General features: G+C 43.0%; 1 protein-coding gene and 1 long non-coding RNA gene across 2 annotated transcripts; one reads left to right on the forward strand and one right to left on the reverse strand.

Moving 5' to 3' along the window:
* Positions 1 to 477: 477 nt before the first annotated feature.
* LOC116859004 lies at positions 478 to 13,992 on the reverse strand. The gene is made up of 5 exons (XR_004381067.1): positions 13,906 to 13,992; positions 2,226 to 2,313; positions 2,041 to 2,139; positions 1,796 to 1,844; positions 478 to 565 (listed from the first exon to the last, which is right to left on the reverse strand). It is a non-coding gene; the product is annotated as an uncharacterized LOC116859004 (long non-coding RNA).
* ZP2 (zona pellucida glycoprotein 2) lies at positions 2,068 to 13,862 on the forward strand. The gene is made up of 18 exons (XM_032843973.1): positions 2,068 to 2,129; positions 2,219 to 2,307; positions 3,547 to 3,630; positions 4,015 to 4,109; positions 5,694 to 5,846; positions 6,643 to 6,692; positions 7,066 to 7,210; positions 7,942 to 8,038; positions 8,133 to 8,314; positions 9,288 to 9,414; positions 10,051 to 10,238; positions 10,322 to 10,413; positions 10,515 to 10,639; positions 10,795 to 10,984; positions 11,598 to 11,733; positions 11,805 to 11,901; positions 12,521 to 12,604; positions 13,717 to 13,862. Exons 1-18 carry the CDS (start codon positions 2,068 to 2,070, stop codon positions 13,860 to 13,862), a joined length of 2,142 nt encoding a protein of 713 aa, XP_032699864.1.
* Positions 13,993 to 15,436: the final 1,444 nt, after the last annotated feature.

Raw genomic sequence — 15,436 nt, forward strand, 5'->3', positions numbered from 1 at the left:
AGCAAGACCTAACACTCTAGAGAAAAAGCACAGCATGGGGAAAGGGGGGAAAGAGCCTGGGGGTGGGACCTCAGAAGGCAGAGTAACACATTCGCCTATTGGCTCTCTGACCACATTCTGACCAGGGCTCTCGCAATCATCCCTCCATACTCCATCCTCTACTGCCTTCCCATCATAGTCTTAACCATCATGGTAGAATACCTTCACATTTGCAGAACAGGTGTCACTTTTCAGAAAATACGATTCAGAGGAAAGGATTAACTGTTGCTATTGTGCCTCTGCTCAGAATCCAAATCCTTTCACCACGTCTACTCACAGAAACTTGCTTATCTTGGCTTTTGCTCTGGCTCCCCAATTCCTTTTAACAGAATCGGTTAATTCCCATGAAGAAGTTAATAACTGCTAGCAACCACTCATTTTCTTGCCTCCCTCCCTCCAGGTATTTGCCAAATTTCCTTGATCTTAAGACTCACCTGGGGTGCTTGTTAAACAATACATCCATCCACTCTGGACGCTCCCCTGAAGCCTGATTCCACAGCTTTTGGGTGAGACCCAGGAATCTGTGCTGTTAATGAGAGATGCATGTGATGTTTGATCAAGGAGGTTGGAATACTACCCTAACCTACAATTACATTTCAGAAACCTGTAATGGGGAGTGGAGATTACTCCTAAAGTTACACCACGAAGACAACACAATAATTGCAAATGTGACCCCGCAACTTGCACAGAATTTGAACATTAATCACCTATTAATAGAACAAGGGTTGCAGACATCTAGGTTCTCAAATTGCAGTGAGAGATGATGAAAAGATATGTCGATTGGGCCTTAGAAAATCTGAGTTCTCAACATGGCTCTGACACTCAGTTGTCAACAGGCTGGGGCAAGTTGCTTTGCCTCCTTTTTCCCACGTGTAAACTCCCCACTGGTACAATATGACACTCTTATTTAGATCACTACTCTCTTTGACCCAGAATTTCTACCTCCAGGAATTCATCCTGGATGAACTGGAAAATTGGAAGCTTTTTAATGTCCATCATTAGGAACAGTTAAACACTGATTTATCTAGACATTGAACATGAGGCATCCTTAAAAATGGTAATGGCAATCTTTATGTTTGTTAAAGAAAATGTCCACCCCATGTAAAATAGTGAAAGCTGGTTATGAAACATAACTTAAACTTTGATCCGAAGTTGTTGGTTTTAAGTGTGTGTGGTGTTTGTATAAAAAGTCCATAAAGTTACATACCTAAATCTTACCAGTGGCAAGATTACAGGTGACTTTTTCCTTTTCTCTGTAGCCTTCTATAATTGCCTGCATTTTTTTGCAGTAGGTTTTAACTTTTATACTTGGGGTAAATAATATATCATCCATTTTCTTTTTTTTTCTTTTTAAAGATTTTATTTATTTATTTGACAGATAGAGATCACAAGTAGTCAGAGAGAGAGGCGGTGGGGAGGGCAGAAACAGGCTCCCCACTGAGCAGAAAGCCTGATCTGGGGCTCGATCCCAGGACCCCGAGATCATGACCTGAGCCAAAGTCAGAGGCTTTAACCCACTGAGCCACCCAGGCACCCCTTTATACCATCCATTTTCTGTAAAGGTTAGTTACCAGGGTAAGGTCTCCAATAGCCAGGAGACTAGGGGGATTACTTCAAGGAAAGGTGGTATGAACAAGAGATATTCATTCCTCAATAAAACCACCTCCTTCTTTCACTCTACATTGGAGTTGTAAATATTTTGCCCAAAGAAACTAATTTTGCCCAGTGTTATGGAGAAAAACACCAGTTCATTCACCTGGAGCCAATTTCAGGGAGCTCTGGTTTCATGGCAGCCTGCAGAGCACCTGGTAGAATAACGGAAATACAAGTGTCAGAAAGGGCAGAATGATGCTTCCTTCAGGCCTTCCTGAAAGCCTCTTCTGTTCCAAATCCCTCTCTCTCAGCTGGGAGGGCTGGAGAAGACTCAGGTGTCTCCAATGGGAGAGGGCAGGGTCACATCCTGTTTTCTGCTATAAAAAAAAGAGGCGCCCACCCACCTACCTGGCGGATTTGATGATACATTTGGTCATGGCGTGCAGACAGAAGGGAGTGTGTGGGAGCCCCTCAAGCTGGTTTAGAGCGGATTGGAGGTGAGTAATCCTGACAGTAGAGAGAGGGGACACGATGGCCTTATCTGTTGAAATTCATTCCTCCTTAATCCTCTCCAATCCCCTTTTAGCACCTACAGGTCACTTTCTTTATTCTTCATCCTTGTGACTTCAGTGAACTCAACAGGTGCTTTTCAGTTGGGAGATCCTGTCTTCCCAGGTATGCCTGTAGGGTGAGGGGAAATGCTCTTAGCATCTCTAAAACAGGTTGCAACTAGATAGCTAGGAAACCTGAATACGGCTCAGACAATTTCGACTCACCCCTTTCTTTCATTGATAAAGTCAAAAGATTTTTCCATTGCTCTCCTATGGCTTGCTATACTAGCTAAACAAAAGATCTCGCAAAACACCCATACTACTTTCTACTCCCTCATTACCTCAAGATTTATGGTATCTATCTAAAGAACAGTGAAACACAATACTGAGCCCCCAACTTCAGGAGTAGTCATTTTCAAACCCAAACTCGTACTTAAGGAAAGCATCAGCATAACCGACAAAACTGAAATTGTTCCACTCATAAGAGCTTTTCAAACTTTCCCCTGAGTGAGAGGATGTAGAGTAGCAGATTATATGTAGAATTTAGCCTTTAAAAAAAGGCTAAAAAAGAATTTAGCCTTTAAGAAGTGTCCTTTGGCTTACATGGGGCATTGTATTTGAAGTTTACTTAAGTTATCACTACACTCAACGTGGGGCTCGAAATTCCCACCCCAAGATCAAGAGTCTCACATGCTCTTCCAACTGAGCCAGCCAGGTGCTCCATGTAGGGTTGTTGTTGTTGTTGTTGTTGTTTTTTTTTAAATTGCAAGTTCAAAAGTGTTTAGAAAGAACATTTCTTCTCCAGTTCTTTTTTTTTTTTTTAAGATTTTATTTATTTATTTGACAGACAGAGATCACAAGTAGGCAGAGAGGCAGGCAGAGAGAGAGAGAGGGGAGGAAGCAGGCTCCCTGCTGAGCAGAGAGCCCGATGTGGGGCTCGATCCCAGGACCCTGAGATCATGACCGGAGCTGAAGGCAGAGGCTTTAACCCACTGAGCCACCCAGGCGCCCCACTGAGCCACCCAGGCGCCCCTCTTCTCCAGTTCTTCACAGACCTACCATCCCCACCTCCATCAGCTCTGCTGTCAAGTTCTAGCCTGGTCTCTGTATGTGTGGTTAAACCTAACCTAGAACTTCAGAAAGCCCCAGGCATTTGATATCTTTCTTATAGTTAGTATCTTGCACAGTAAGTACATCTTTTCCACCAATCTGTGAGCTCCTTGAGGGTGGGGGGTCAAGCTTTGCCTCTCAAAAACGGTACCCTTCCTTGATACCTATTGGAGAAGAGGTCCTCCATATACTTCTGGAGGAATCCTGTCTCCTACAGCTCAGATATACTCCAGTTGCTTCCTTTTCTCTTCAGGTACTGTCTTTTGCAATGAAAATAGAATGGTAGTGGAATTTCCAAGCAATCTGGGCGCCGAAAAATGGCATGCATCTGTGGTGGGTAGGTAATGTGTATATTCTTATCTTCGTCTTAGTAGGAAGGCCTGGGCTCAAGGCTAGCCCCATTTTTCAGGTGAACAGAATACACACTCGGGAGCAACTGGCATCCAATTACCACAATGCCCTAGAGGTCTCTGATTTGCATGATACCACCAAGAGTGGAAGACCTTGCCTTTCCTCAGAAATTTATCTCCGAATCCCCTGGGAATTTTTTTAGTTGCAAATCACACCATCTCTCAAAGCTTGGGTCCTATCACCAGATGGAACAATAAAACGTGAAGTGGTTTGAAATAACTTAGAAATGGATTGGCAGGACTGGCTATGTAGCTTTGGTTTACTTTGCCACTGAAATGTACTTTTTGGCTCTTTGCTCTGGCTTCTGTAGATCCCATTAGTTTTAAATCATGGAACTGCATTTCCATCCTGGACTCAGAAAAGCTCACCCTGAATGTCCCATATGAGACCTGTACGAAGAGAGTGGTAAGTAATAGCTTTGAAGAGTGATTTGGGAATTAGTAACCTAGTAGTTACTACTAGTAACCCTACTAATTAAGGGTATATAGGCTTGAAGGTAGAGCTTTTACTCTCAACCAGGGTTGCTTAATGTCCCTAAGCATTGGGACATTGGTTGGTTGTTTTTTTGTTTTTTGTTTTGTATTGTTTTGTTTTTGTTTTCTGTTTTGTCTGCCCAAGGGATATTTGGCAGTGTTTGGAAACATTTTGAAGACCTTATTGGCTGCCACAACTAGAGTGGGGGTGCTGTCTGTACAAGTTGAGGTTGCAGCTAAATACCCCACATTGCACACGGGGCCCCCTCTGACAGGGATTTCAGGCCTGAAATGCCAATAATGCTGAGGTTGAGAAATCCTGAAGTTGGAGGCTTGGTGTGAGTCCTGGCTTTGTCATTATCTAGTTGTGATCTCTAGCAAGTGAGCTAATCTTTCTTTGCTTGCTCATGGCACCCTCTCCAAAGGGTATCTAAAGATGAATGATAAGATGCAGATGAAGAACTTGGCACAGCAACAAGATAGAACAAACGCTCAAAAGGAGCTATTTTGATCTGTAACCTCCATGGGAAAGGGAAGGCTATTTTGGTGCTGGCAAACAGAACTGCTATGCTATAAAAACAGGTGTGGGAAGGAAAACAGCAGCTGAGCAATAGGGTTTTCTCCATTGCCAAGCAACGGTATTGCCTAATCAGGGTTATTGGGAGCCGTAAAAGAAACCCGTCAAGCAGTTCTCCAGCTTGTGTGCAAAGACTCCCTTGGGGAATTGGGAAAGTATAGACTTAGTTCCTTTAGTTCCTTTAGTTGATGACTTAGGTCTGAGATACATGGTAGAAATCTGCGTATTTAACTGACCACTTCATCTAATTACATGGTGAGGATCTTTAGTAATTTTTCCCTTTCTGAAATAGCCCTTAGCAACTTGGGAGCTTAGGATTGATTTCCTGTAGATCAAGGGTTTGCAAAGTAAAACGTGGGGGTGGGCACATTTAGCTCATGGTATGCATGTGTGCATGTGTGTAATGGTCCTTGAGCTAAGAATAGTTAGGTTTTTAAGGACTTAAAGTATATGCTAGAAATCATATGTGGCCTAAGATGCCTAAAATATTTACTGCAATTTTATAGAAAAAGGGTGACTCTCCCTTACTTGAGACTATGACTTCCCTAAACCAGGGGAAATACCAAAGTTGGCTCTCTCTACCACCCGGAGCAATGGCTGCTATGTAGGTGCTCAATACATGTGAGAATGACTTGGGTAGAGACTCCAAATTAGCCAGAACTATGATATTCTGACAAAGGTAAATGTCAAGAATTCAAAAATAGAACTCCAATCCCTGAAGCTCAAGGAGCTATTTGCTGCCAAGACTGGCGTCTTCCTGGGATATCTAAAAGGGCTAGTTGTAGAGTCTGTTGATACGGGAATGAGGTACCTTCCAGAACCTGTGGTACTGGTAACCTCAAGAGTTGCACCACTCGGCTGGGTCCAATGGTATCACGGATTTGGCTTTCCCATGGAGGTCCCAGCACTTACTCTTCTTATCGTGCCATTTACACACAGCATGGCCAGCACCTGATTGCCATCAGCCTCCTGGACAATACTACTGCTTTACCATCTACGACTTTCATATATCACATCAGATGTCCAGTTGCGCAAGCAGAAGAAACTCAGGAGCATGCTGGATCCACTATCTGCACAAAGGATTCCATGTCTGTGAGTGAAGCAGGGTGACTGCTTCTCATGGCTACTGCAGGGGAAATGTGCTGGTCTACACAGAGCTGGGGTTAGGAACAGGATCAGGCTTACAATCCTGTATTCAACTACTAATTTGTTGGGTGGCTTTGGATTGACTTCTTAACCACACTGAGCCTTTGATTCCAGGTCCGAAAGAGGGGGCAATAATATCTCAGAGGGTGGCGATAAAAATTGAGAGGGTATATACAGTCCTCAGCACATCATACCTGGTAGTAGAAAAGATTCCATTGGTAGCTGCAGTCACGTTAATAATAATCATTCAGCAAATGGAATAGCTATCATGTCCCGGGTTCTATGCCAAATGATAGGATATAGTTAAAAAGCACAATATTCCAATCACCTATTTAGGAAGTTTATAGTCTAACCTAACAAATATTGATAATGGACAACTAAAATACATTCATGTTTTGTTAGAACAATGATAGAACTGTGTGGTTTGACCTAATTCTTGATTCCTATGCATGAAGGTAAAAAATGTGCACCTAAAAATCCACTGTCTTAACTTAAAACTGGAAGGAAGCTTAGATCTTCCGATCAGAAGCTCAGAGATGAAATGATACCTAAGAGGACAGCTGGACAGCTAGTTTTCATGAGTCGACCTGTGCCTTTTCTTACTATGCCCACTATCAGGCCTCTTGGTGTAAGAACTATATAGCAGTTGCTCTGGGCATCTTGCACATGCTGTCAGGTAGTGTGATTTCAGAAACTTGCTCCTCTAAATCAAAACCTCACATCATGGTTTCTTTTTTTCCAGTTTACCTTCAATGTTATTCCGGGCATGGCTGATGAAAATTCGGTATGGAAGTAACTTTTTAAATTACCTAAGTAACTTTAATTTTCTAGTGAAAGTAACCTAACTTGAATCCTGATTTTAAAATATTAAGTATAGAATGCCTGGATGGCTCAGTCGGTTAAGTGTCTGCCTTCCGCTCAGATCATGATCGCAGGGTCCTGGGATCGAGTCCCGCATCAGGCTCCTTGCTCAGCGGGGAGCCTGCTTCTGCCTGTGGTTCCTGCTTCTTGTGTGCACACTTGTTCTCTCTCTCTCTCTCTCTGACAAATAAAACCTTAACAAATAAAAAATAAAACATTAAATAGACAAATAGTCTTGGGGTTAAGGTGAGCACCAGCTCTCTAAATGAAACTTGTGTCTTTAGGATTCCAAGACTCTGATGAGATGGATCATGGAGGTTGGTGACGGTGCAAAAGTCCAAACTCTGACTTTTCAGGAGGCCATGACCCAAGGATATAGTATCTTCTTCAAGAAACAAAAGCTGAGCATCCAAATGTCATTCAATGCCACCGGAGTGACTGACTATGTGGTAGGTGTGAATCTCCTTGTATCACCCAAGCACAGACAAGTATTTCTAAGTCCAAGTGTCCTCTCAACCATGTGTTCATATGAACAGAGAATACAACTGATTTAACAGGTATCTTAATGTGCTAAGCCCTGCACTGAAAACTAAAGATGCAAGGGTAAACAGAACAGATTGTTCTTCCAATAGATGAATATGGATTCTATAATGTGATAGAAGGTGGTACTAAATTCTTCTATGAATTAAGGTGTTCTGTTTTATCCTTTTCCTATAATATGGTTCTACGTAGGAATTGGTGCTTTGGGGGCCAGCAATCAAGACATGAAGTTAATGAGTTAATGTGCCAAAGCACTTGGAACAGGTCTTGGCACCTAAGATGGCGGACATTTAAGGGCTTTCTTAACAAGAACAGTCCTGTTAGACATTGATTATATGTCCTGCAAACACTTTCTCTGAATGCTGTTACCATAAAATCAGCTTTTGCTCACATCTGCCTAGCAATCACCTATAGGTCCTATCAGTAGACAACACTAACTTGCCAGATGTTTTATGAAATACAAGATTTTAAAACTAGAACACCTGATGAACAGTCCCTAGACAAGATGCTCAAATTCTACTCGGGCCAAAATAGTGCCAATACTTAAGCATGTTTGCTCTAATGATTCTTCCAGCGTTGGTTAGAAATTCAAGTAAACAGATGTCTTTAAAACTGTTTCTACTCCAAACCCCACCCTCAGCAAGGCAATAGGCACGTCTACACAGCGCCTCTGAAGTTGATACAAGAATCTACTGGGCAGAAGCTCATCTTAATAACACGAGTGCTTTGTATATCAGGTAAGGCCCTAGGAAAGGGCAACTCCAGTTGTGGGAGACACTGTTCCGGGGCTTTAAAGCTGATCACAGGCATCATGTCGGCCATTCCTTCTAGATCCCGTGAACTGTAATGCCACACATGTGACGCTCACCATACCAGAGTTTCCTTGGAAGTTAACATCTGTGAGCTTTGAAAACAGGAGCTTTGCTCTAAGCCAGCTGCATGACCATGGGATCCATAAGGAAGAATCCAAGGGCTTGAGATTGCACTTCAGCAAAACCCTACTCAAAATCAAAGTATGTTCCAAGCATGAACCACTGAGCTTTATGGAAGCCTAGCTTGAAGTACAGTCTTGAGGATACAGTTGATGACTTGACCATAAATTCTTTTTTTTTTAAAGATTTTATTTATTTATTTGACAGAGATCACAAATAGGCAGAGAGGCAGGCAGAGAAAGACAGGGGAAGCAGGCTCCCTGCTGAGCAGAGAGCATGAAGTGGGGCTTGATCCCAGGACCCTGAGATCATGACCTGAGCCAAAGGCAGAGGCTTAACCCACTGAGCCACTCAGGCGCCCTGACCATAAATTCTTAATTATCCATATAATGGATTCAAATTCTGGAAGGCCTCATTTGATCACTTTGCCTAAGTGAATTTTTAAATAACTGACATTCACTCTCAAACACCAAGCCTCTTTGAACCACTGCAATGGAAGTTTTCTTGAGTGTGGGTTTTTTTTTTTTCCCCCTCCATTCATTGCACTGCTTTTAAGTTGCTAATGATGACCCTTTTATGCCCTATTTTTAATAGGGCGGCTTGATCCAAACAAAACTGTCCTCAATTGTTCTCACTGAGGCCATTCTTAACAGATGCATTTGCCAGGGAGAGCAGAGAGTAATCTTATGTCGGGGAATGGGTGGTTTGCAGTAACATCTGACAACATTTGCAGAGTCCTTTTTACTCAGACTTGGCTTGGCAGACTACTTGGCTTTTTGGAATCTGATCTGTTAATTCAGGCTTCAGTATCTAGTACAAAGAGCATGCAGAGCTGGGTATTTCAGGGCATGAGTTTAAAGCAATAAATTTCCTGCCTAGGAAAGCATCCTGATCTGGAGAAGTGATAGGCTCTCTTGTTCTGGTTTAAAGGGAAACCCGATTAATTCTAGAGGGTGTCCTACAGGTATTCAGTGTACTTCCTTCTTGCCTCACTCTGGGCTTTGCTGGGCCCCCATGGCTGCAGCTGCTCATCGACATTCTTGTCTCCTTCCAGTCCTCTGAAAAATGCCTACCCCGTCAGTTCTACTTAGCTTCACTCAAGCTGACCTTCACCTTTAAACTTGAGACTGTATCAATGGTGGTTTATCCTGAGTGTGTCTGTGAGTCACCGGTTTCTGTAGGTAAGAAATCTCTTCTCCCTCAGCTCTTGTGTATAGGGGAAAACATACAGCGTTTCAGACTCTGTATTGCTTACATTGTGAGGAAACTGATCAGATCAGAAACCTGTAGCTGCCATGACCGAGCCCTAAGAAGATAATATCTCCAAAATATACAAACGTGTAGATCTCACTATAGTGGATCCATGTTTAAGTAGCCTGGATATATTCTGCATTAGGAGCCTGAGCAAATTATCTAAATAAGATTGATTCCAACCTGTCATTAGGACTACTAAACTTTAAAGGACATCACCCAAATGCCTACAAATTGCTTAAGGATGTGGAATATGTGGTTTTGTTCAGTATTGGCTCTGTCCCTGTGCTTACTTATTTACCATATCCCATCAGGCCAATGGGAAACTAGTTCCTGCATCAACTAACCACCCCCCTCCCATTTCCTTCCTCAAACCACTCAGGATTTGTGAGACTTGAAAGAAGGTACATAATGACACAAGACATTACACTTGAAGCCATAATCTGACCCTCAACTCACTTTAGCCTCTCAGAGTTTTCTCAGAGTTCTTTTCATCCGCACTTGAAGGTTGGTAGATGACCATTAATATGGCAGGCATGTTTCTTTAAACTCTCAACACCATCTAGTTATAGGTGACCTTTGTAACCAGGATGGGTTTATGGATGTCAAGGTCTACAGCCACCAAACAAAACCAGCTCTAAATTTGGATACCCTCAGGGTGGGGGGCTCAACCTGCCAGCCTACCTTCAAGGTTCCATCTCAAGGGCTGACAGTGTTTCATATCCCCCTGAGCAGATGTGGAACAAGACATAAGGTGAGTACCAGCAGACTTCGAGGTGTTAAGATTGGACTGTAAGATCACTGGTCACTCACTTCTAACCTTCCTCTAATTTTAAGTTCAAGGACGGCAAAGTCATCTATGAAAATGAAATACATGCTCTCTGGGCGGATCTCCCTCCACGAACAATTTCCAGAGATAGTGAATTCAGGTGTGATGAAATTGCTACTTCTCAAGCTCCATGTTAGGTTAAAGCAGTCTTCTAACCTAAAATTCTTCTTACCACTTGGCCCCTCCCCACATTCATTACAGAATGACTGTGAGGTGCCACTACAGCAGAGATGACCTGCTAATAAACACTGATGTCCAAAGCCTTCCTCCTCCAGTGGCCTCCGTGAGGCCAGGTCCACTTGCCTTGAGCATGCAAACCTACCCAGGTGAGCCTAAGAAACCCTGCTTAAATACTTTCAGAGAACTCTGCCCCAACCTGAACTTTCTGATGCTGCCAGACTAATGGAATAGTAGTGATGCTTTAGCTCCTACTGCAACCATCAACCACTTGTATAGTGAAGATGTTCTTATTCCATTTCAGACAAATCTTACCTTCGACCTTATGGGGACAAGGAGTACCCTGTGGTGAGATACCTCCGCCAACCAATTTACCTGGAACTAAGAGTCCTTAATAGGGCTGACCCCAATATCAAGCTGGTCTTAGATGATTGCTGGGCAACACCCACTGTGGACCCAGCCTCACTTCCCCAGTGGAATATTATCATGGATGGGTAGGTATTCTCCACCCATAAGGTAGCTCAGTTAATGAAAAATTACCAGCGAAAGGGAGCCTGCCGGGCTCAGTCAATAAAGCATGAGACTCTTGATCTCTGGGTTGTGAGTTCAAGCCCCATGTTGGGGGTAGAGATTACGTTAAAAAAAAAAAAAAACTTAAAAAAAAAAAAAAAGTGACAGTGAAGAGGAGATAAAACCCTCCTGGGTTTCAGAAGAACACAGTCACAAGGGCCCTAATCTTTGTGTTCATTAGTAACCAGTCTAACTGCCTGGGACATACTAGGCGCTCAGATTAGTAGGAAGAATTAAGCCAATGTAAAAACTACATATAAAACTTGAGGCTCCTGATAGGTTTACCTGGCAAACTAATCAGTACTTAAATTGTATTACTATGTTAGAAAAATAGAACTAGTATGTACAACTCATGACTTGATATTGTTGGGTAGACCACATCAGAAAGTATTAAATAAAAGGCACAGGTAGAAGGTAGAACAGTTCACAAGGTGTTAGAATACATGTGGCTGAGTTTGGGCAAATGTTGAGTCAAACTTGTGTGTCGGGGGGAGGGAATAACGTTGCTAATGTTCTTCCCTGGTGTGTACCTCCCAGCTGTGAATACAATCTGGACAACCACAGAACCACCTTCCATCCAGTTGGTTCATCTGTGACCTATCCTAATCACTATCAGAGGTTTGATGTGAAGACCTTTGCCTTTGTATCTGAGGCCCAAGTGCTCTCTAGCCTGGTAAGCAATTAAGTCGCCTGGGACAGACAGAATATAAGTGCATCAGTTCCACTCGACTCTTCTATCTCCAGGTCTACTTCCACTGCAGCGCGTTAATCTGCAATCAACTCTCTCCAGACTCCCCTCTGTGTTCTGTGACTTGCCCTGTGTCATTCAGACACAGGCGAGGTAAAAACTTCAAGTCTTTGTTACCATGAGCCCTCAAAGCAAGACTTATCTTCTCAGAACTGGAAACCTTAAGAATGAGGGCTGTGGGGAGCCTGACTGCCTCAGTCAGTAGTGCCTACAACTCTTGATCTTGGGTTGCTGGTGGGTACCAATGAGTGTACAATTCACATAAAATGAAAAAAAAAAAAAAAAGTTGGGGGGGGGGGGCTTTATTGGGACTCCTTATCAGTTCTAAGAAATGTTCTCAGGTTTCTTGTTCCAAGAAACCTCCGGGAGGACTGCCTCCCTGCCCATAGGATAAGGCTGAGATGGCAAGTTCTGGATCAGACTATGAGCAAGTCTGGTTTGGCACATGGACTGGAGCCTGATCTTCTGCACAGGTGACTCTGAAAAGTTACTCTTGCAGAGTCTGGGTGGACTGGGAACTTAATCTTCTTGGGGATATTCCTGGAGAGTTTATTCTGTTTTTACAGTAAAGTATATGCCCTCTCCTGCAAAGGTGGGCAAAAACCACATAGAGCAGGGAACTGGGCAGAGATGTTTAAGTTCATCGACACACCTCTCTCTTTATTGGTCACTATTCTCAAGGTCAGATACTAACTCCCATCTCTGTCCCCAGCCACAGGTACCACTGAAGAAGAGAAAATGATAGTAAGTCTCCCGGGACCTATCCTCCTGTTGTCAAATGGCTCTTCACTCAGAGGTATGGATTTAAAGCCTAGGGCACTTCCTAGACTCCAGTTCTTGGCTTTGTTAAATTTAACCATGCACAAATAATACAGGCCTATGGTAATCCTAAGTAATAAAAGAATGAGTCTCTCTTCCTAGCCATAACTCTAAGTTTTCTTGTGTACTCTTCCAAAAATGCCCCCTTAAAAAAAAAAAATCCTTTAATGCAAGTGGAAACATCATTATCACATATTCTACCTACTTGCTGTAATTTTTTTTACTTGTTTTGAACCATTTAATCTGCACAGAGAACTACCTCACTGCTAACAACTATATAGGATTCCATCCACACGGCTCTGTCTTAGCCACAGTCTTCATTCATGGGTGTCCAGGTTATTTCCAAATTTGTCACTAATGCTCCAGTAGAAACCTCCTCTTAAATCTTTGCCTACTACACAAATTCAGGATAGCTTTTTTTTTTTTTTTTTAAAGACTTATTTTAGAACACAAACTGGAGGGGCAGGGAGAGGGGGAGAGAATGTCAAGCAGATTTTGGCTGAGCCCAGAGCCCATCCTGGGGGCTCTAACTCAAGACCCTGAGATCACAACCTGAGCCCAAAGCAAGAGTCAGACACTTAACTGACTGAAACACTCAGGCACCCCTGGGAATCTTTGTAGAAGTGAATTATTAAATCAGAAGGCATGTGACTTACTCCTGCCAAACTTCATTCTGTACTAGATTGTGTTGTTAATATCTCCTATCTTGATCCCAGCTGGTCTTAATTACAGACCCATAATTTGAAAGTAAGTGGCCTTAAATCCCTAACAACCTGCAAGAAATCATGCACTTGGGATCATTTCTATTAGTGCCATAATGTTAAAAAGGCTGAAATAGTAAGGTTCTTTTCAGGTGTCAGCTCATCTGATTGTAGAAGGAAAAGAAGCAAGGGGGAGGTGGGAACAGCCGTGGGAGCAGAGCAGAGAGAGGAGGAGGTTGGCTCCAGGAGTAAGACTACATACCTTGTTGTGAGCTTCCCAAATGAGCCCTGTGAGGCTTCATATCACTTCTCTGGGCAGCCTCAGACTTTAACTTAGGCCTTCTGATTTTAAATGATCTTAAGACTTGAATGTCTCCTTCCTTCCCAGATGCTGTGGACTCGAAATGGCCCAAGGCTGCCGGATATGTTGCTTTTAAGACTGTGGTGGTTGTGGCTGCCTTAGCAGGCCTGGTGGCAACTCTAGGCCTCATTAGCTACCTCCGCAAAAAAAGAATCATGATGTTAAATTACTAAGGATTTTCAAATAAAGTGGTTGAAGCAAGCTGCTTGCTCTTACCTCATTAAACTTACATGGAGTTCAAGGATGGCTTCTTGGGGTCACACTCGTAGAGGGCATGTAGAACCTCTCCACAATGCTAATGGGCTTTGGCTGTGTAGATGAGGATAAGGAAACTCAGGACTTAATTGTTTCCTGTCATTCAGCTTTCTCTGACCTCCACTCCCCAAACTGGCAATGCCAGAAAACTGAACCAGCAGCATGTCTTAGCTACAGCCCCCCTCTGGGGCTGCCTTCAGGCAACTCATCTTTCACCCCTCCATTCACATATGCAAGATGTGGAGATGAAAGCTCACCCTTAGTCATGGGCATGATTTCCCTTCCTTAGAAGGGCAGGGTAAGGAGGTGTTCCCAAGGAATTAATCTAGTGTTCTGCTTCCATATTTCCTAACTCAAATTACTTTTTGAAAGAAACTTTGCCTAAGAACTTAAAGGTTTTCAGTTACATTGTTCCCTGTATTCATCATGCAATTCGAGACCAGCAATCTCCCTGGGGGGATGGAAATGAATAAAGGTTCTGGTTTTCTTAGGTGCAGTTACAACATTCCTAGTCTCGTTAAGACTCCACAGCTGTACACCAGCCCCTTAGCTGAGCCTGGAGAGTGGCTTTCCCACTGCCTACATGCGATTATTCCTTCCTTCTGTGTCTTTTCCCCCTCAGGGTCCCCCAGCTTCTACACTGCAATTATATCAAAAGGACTAGTGTTTGCTTCACACTGTAGCTCTTAACAGACTATGTTCAAGATAATACAGAAATGCACTGGCTTGTATCCTTCAACTAGAAAAAGCATAGATTGTAAGAGAGCTTTGGCTAGGAAAACTCAAAAAGCTTTAAAATATCTGTACGGGGCTAGGAGGTAAAAACAAAGTCTTCAGTGTGTTGGGAACTTTTTTGGGAGTAGTCATAGTCTCGCTTTTTAAAATTTGAAGAATATTAAGTATACTGTAGCTCTTTTTTTTAAAGATTTTATTTATTTGACAGATCACAAGTAGGCAGAGAGGCAAGCAGAGGGGGAGGGGGGGTAGCAGGCTCCCTGCTGAGCAGAGAGCCTGATGCGGGGCTGGATCTCAGGACCCTGAGGTCATGACTGGAGCTGAAGGCAGAGGCCCAACCCACTGAGCCACCCAGGCACCCTATACTGCAGCTTTTTGATATGCATTCTGCCTCCTCTTCCAATACACCTTTTCATTCTAAATTATTTGATTACATTTATACAGTAGAACTCAACCATGGTGTGGGGAAGGAAACTACTCACATTGTGTGAAAGCTCTGGTCTTTCTAGAGTTCTAAGAGTCAAAAGTTCAAGTTAATCATCAAAGCCATTCTTGGGATATTGCTTTAGAAGGGAATAAAGCCTTAATCTGATGATAAATGATCTTGGAGTCAAGCTTTTCTGTGACTGACAAGGCACAGTGTTCCACATTAGAACCGGAAAACCCGCGTATGTTGTACTTTTTAAAATGGCATTTAAATTTGGCCACTTAAGGGGCTTCCTGATCCCCAGTGATAGGCTAAATAATGACCACCCCA

The sequence above is a fragment of the Lontra canadensis genome, unplaced genomic scaffold (genome assembly GCF_010015895.1).
Source record: "Lontra canadensis isolate GAN:19392208 unplaced genomic scaffold, GSC_riverotter_1.0 scaffold146, whole genome shotgun sequence".
NCBI classification, from domain to species: domain Eukaryota; kingdom Metazoa; phylum Chordata; class Mammalia; order Carnivora; family Mustelidae; genus Lontra; species Lontra canadensis.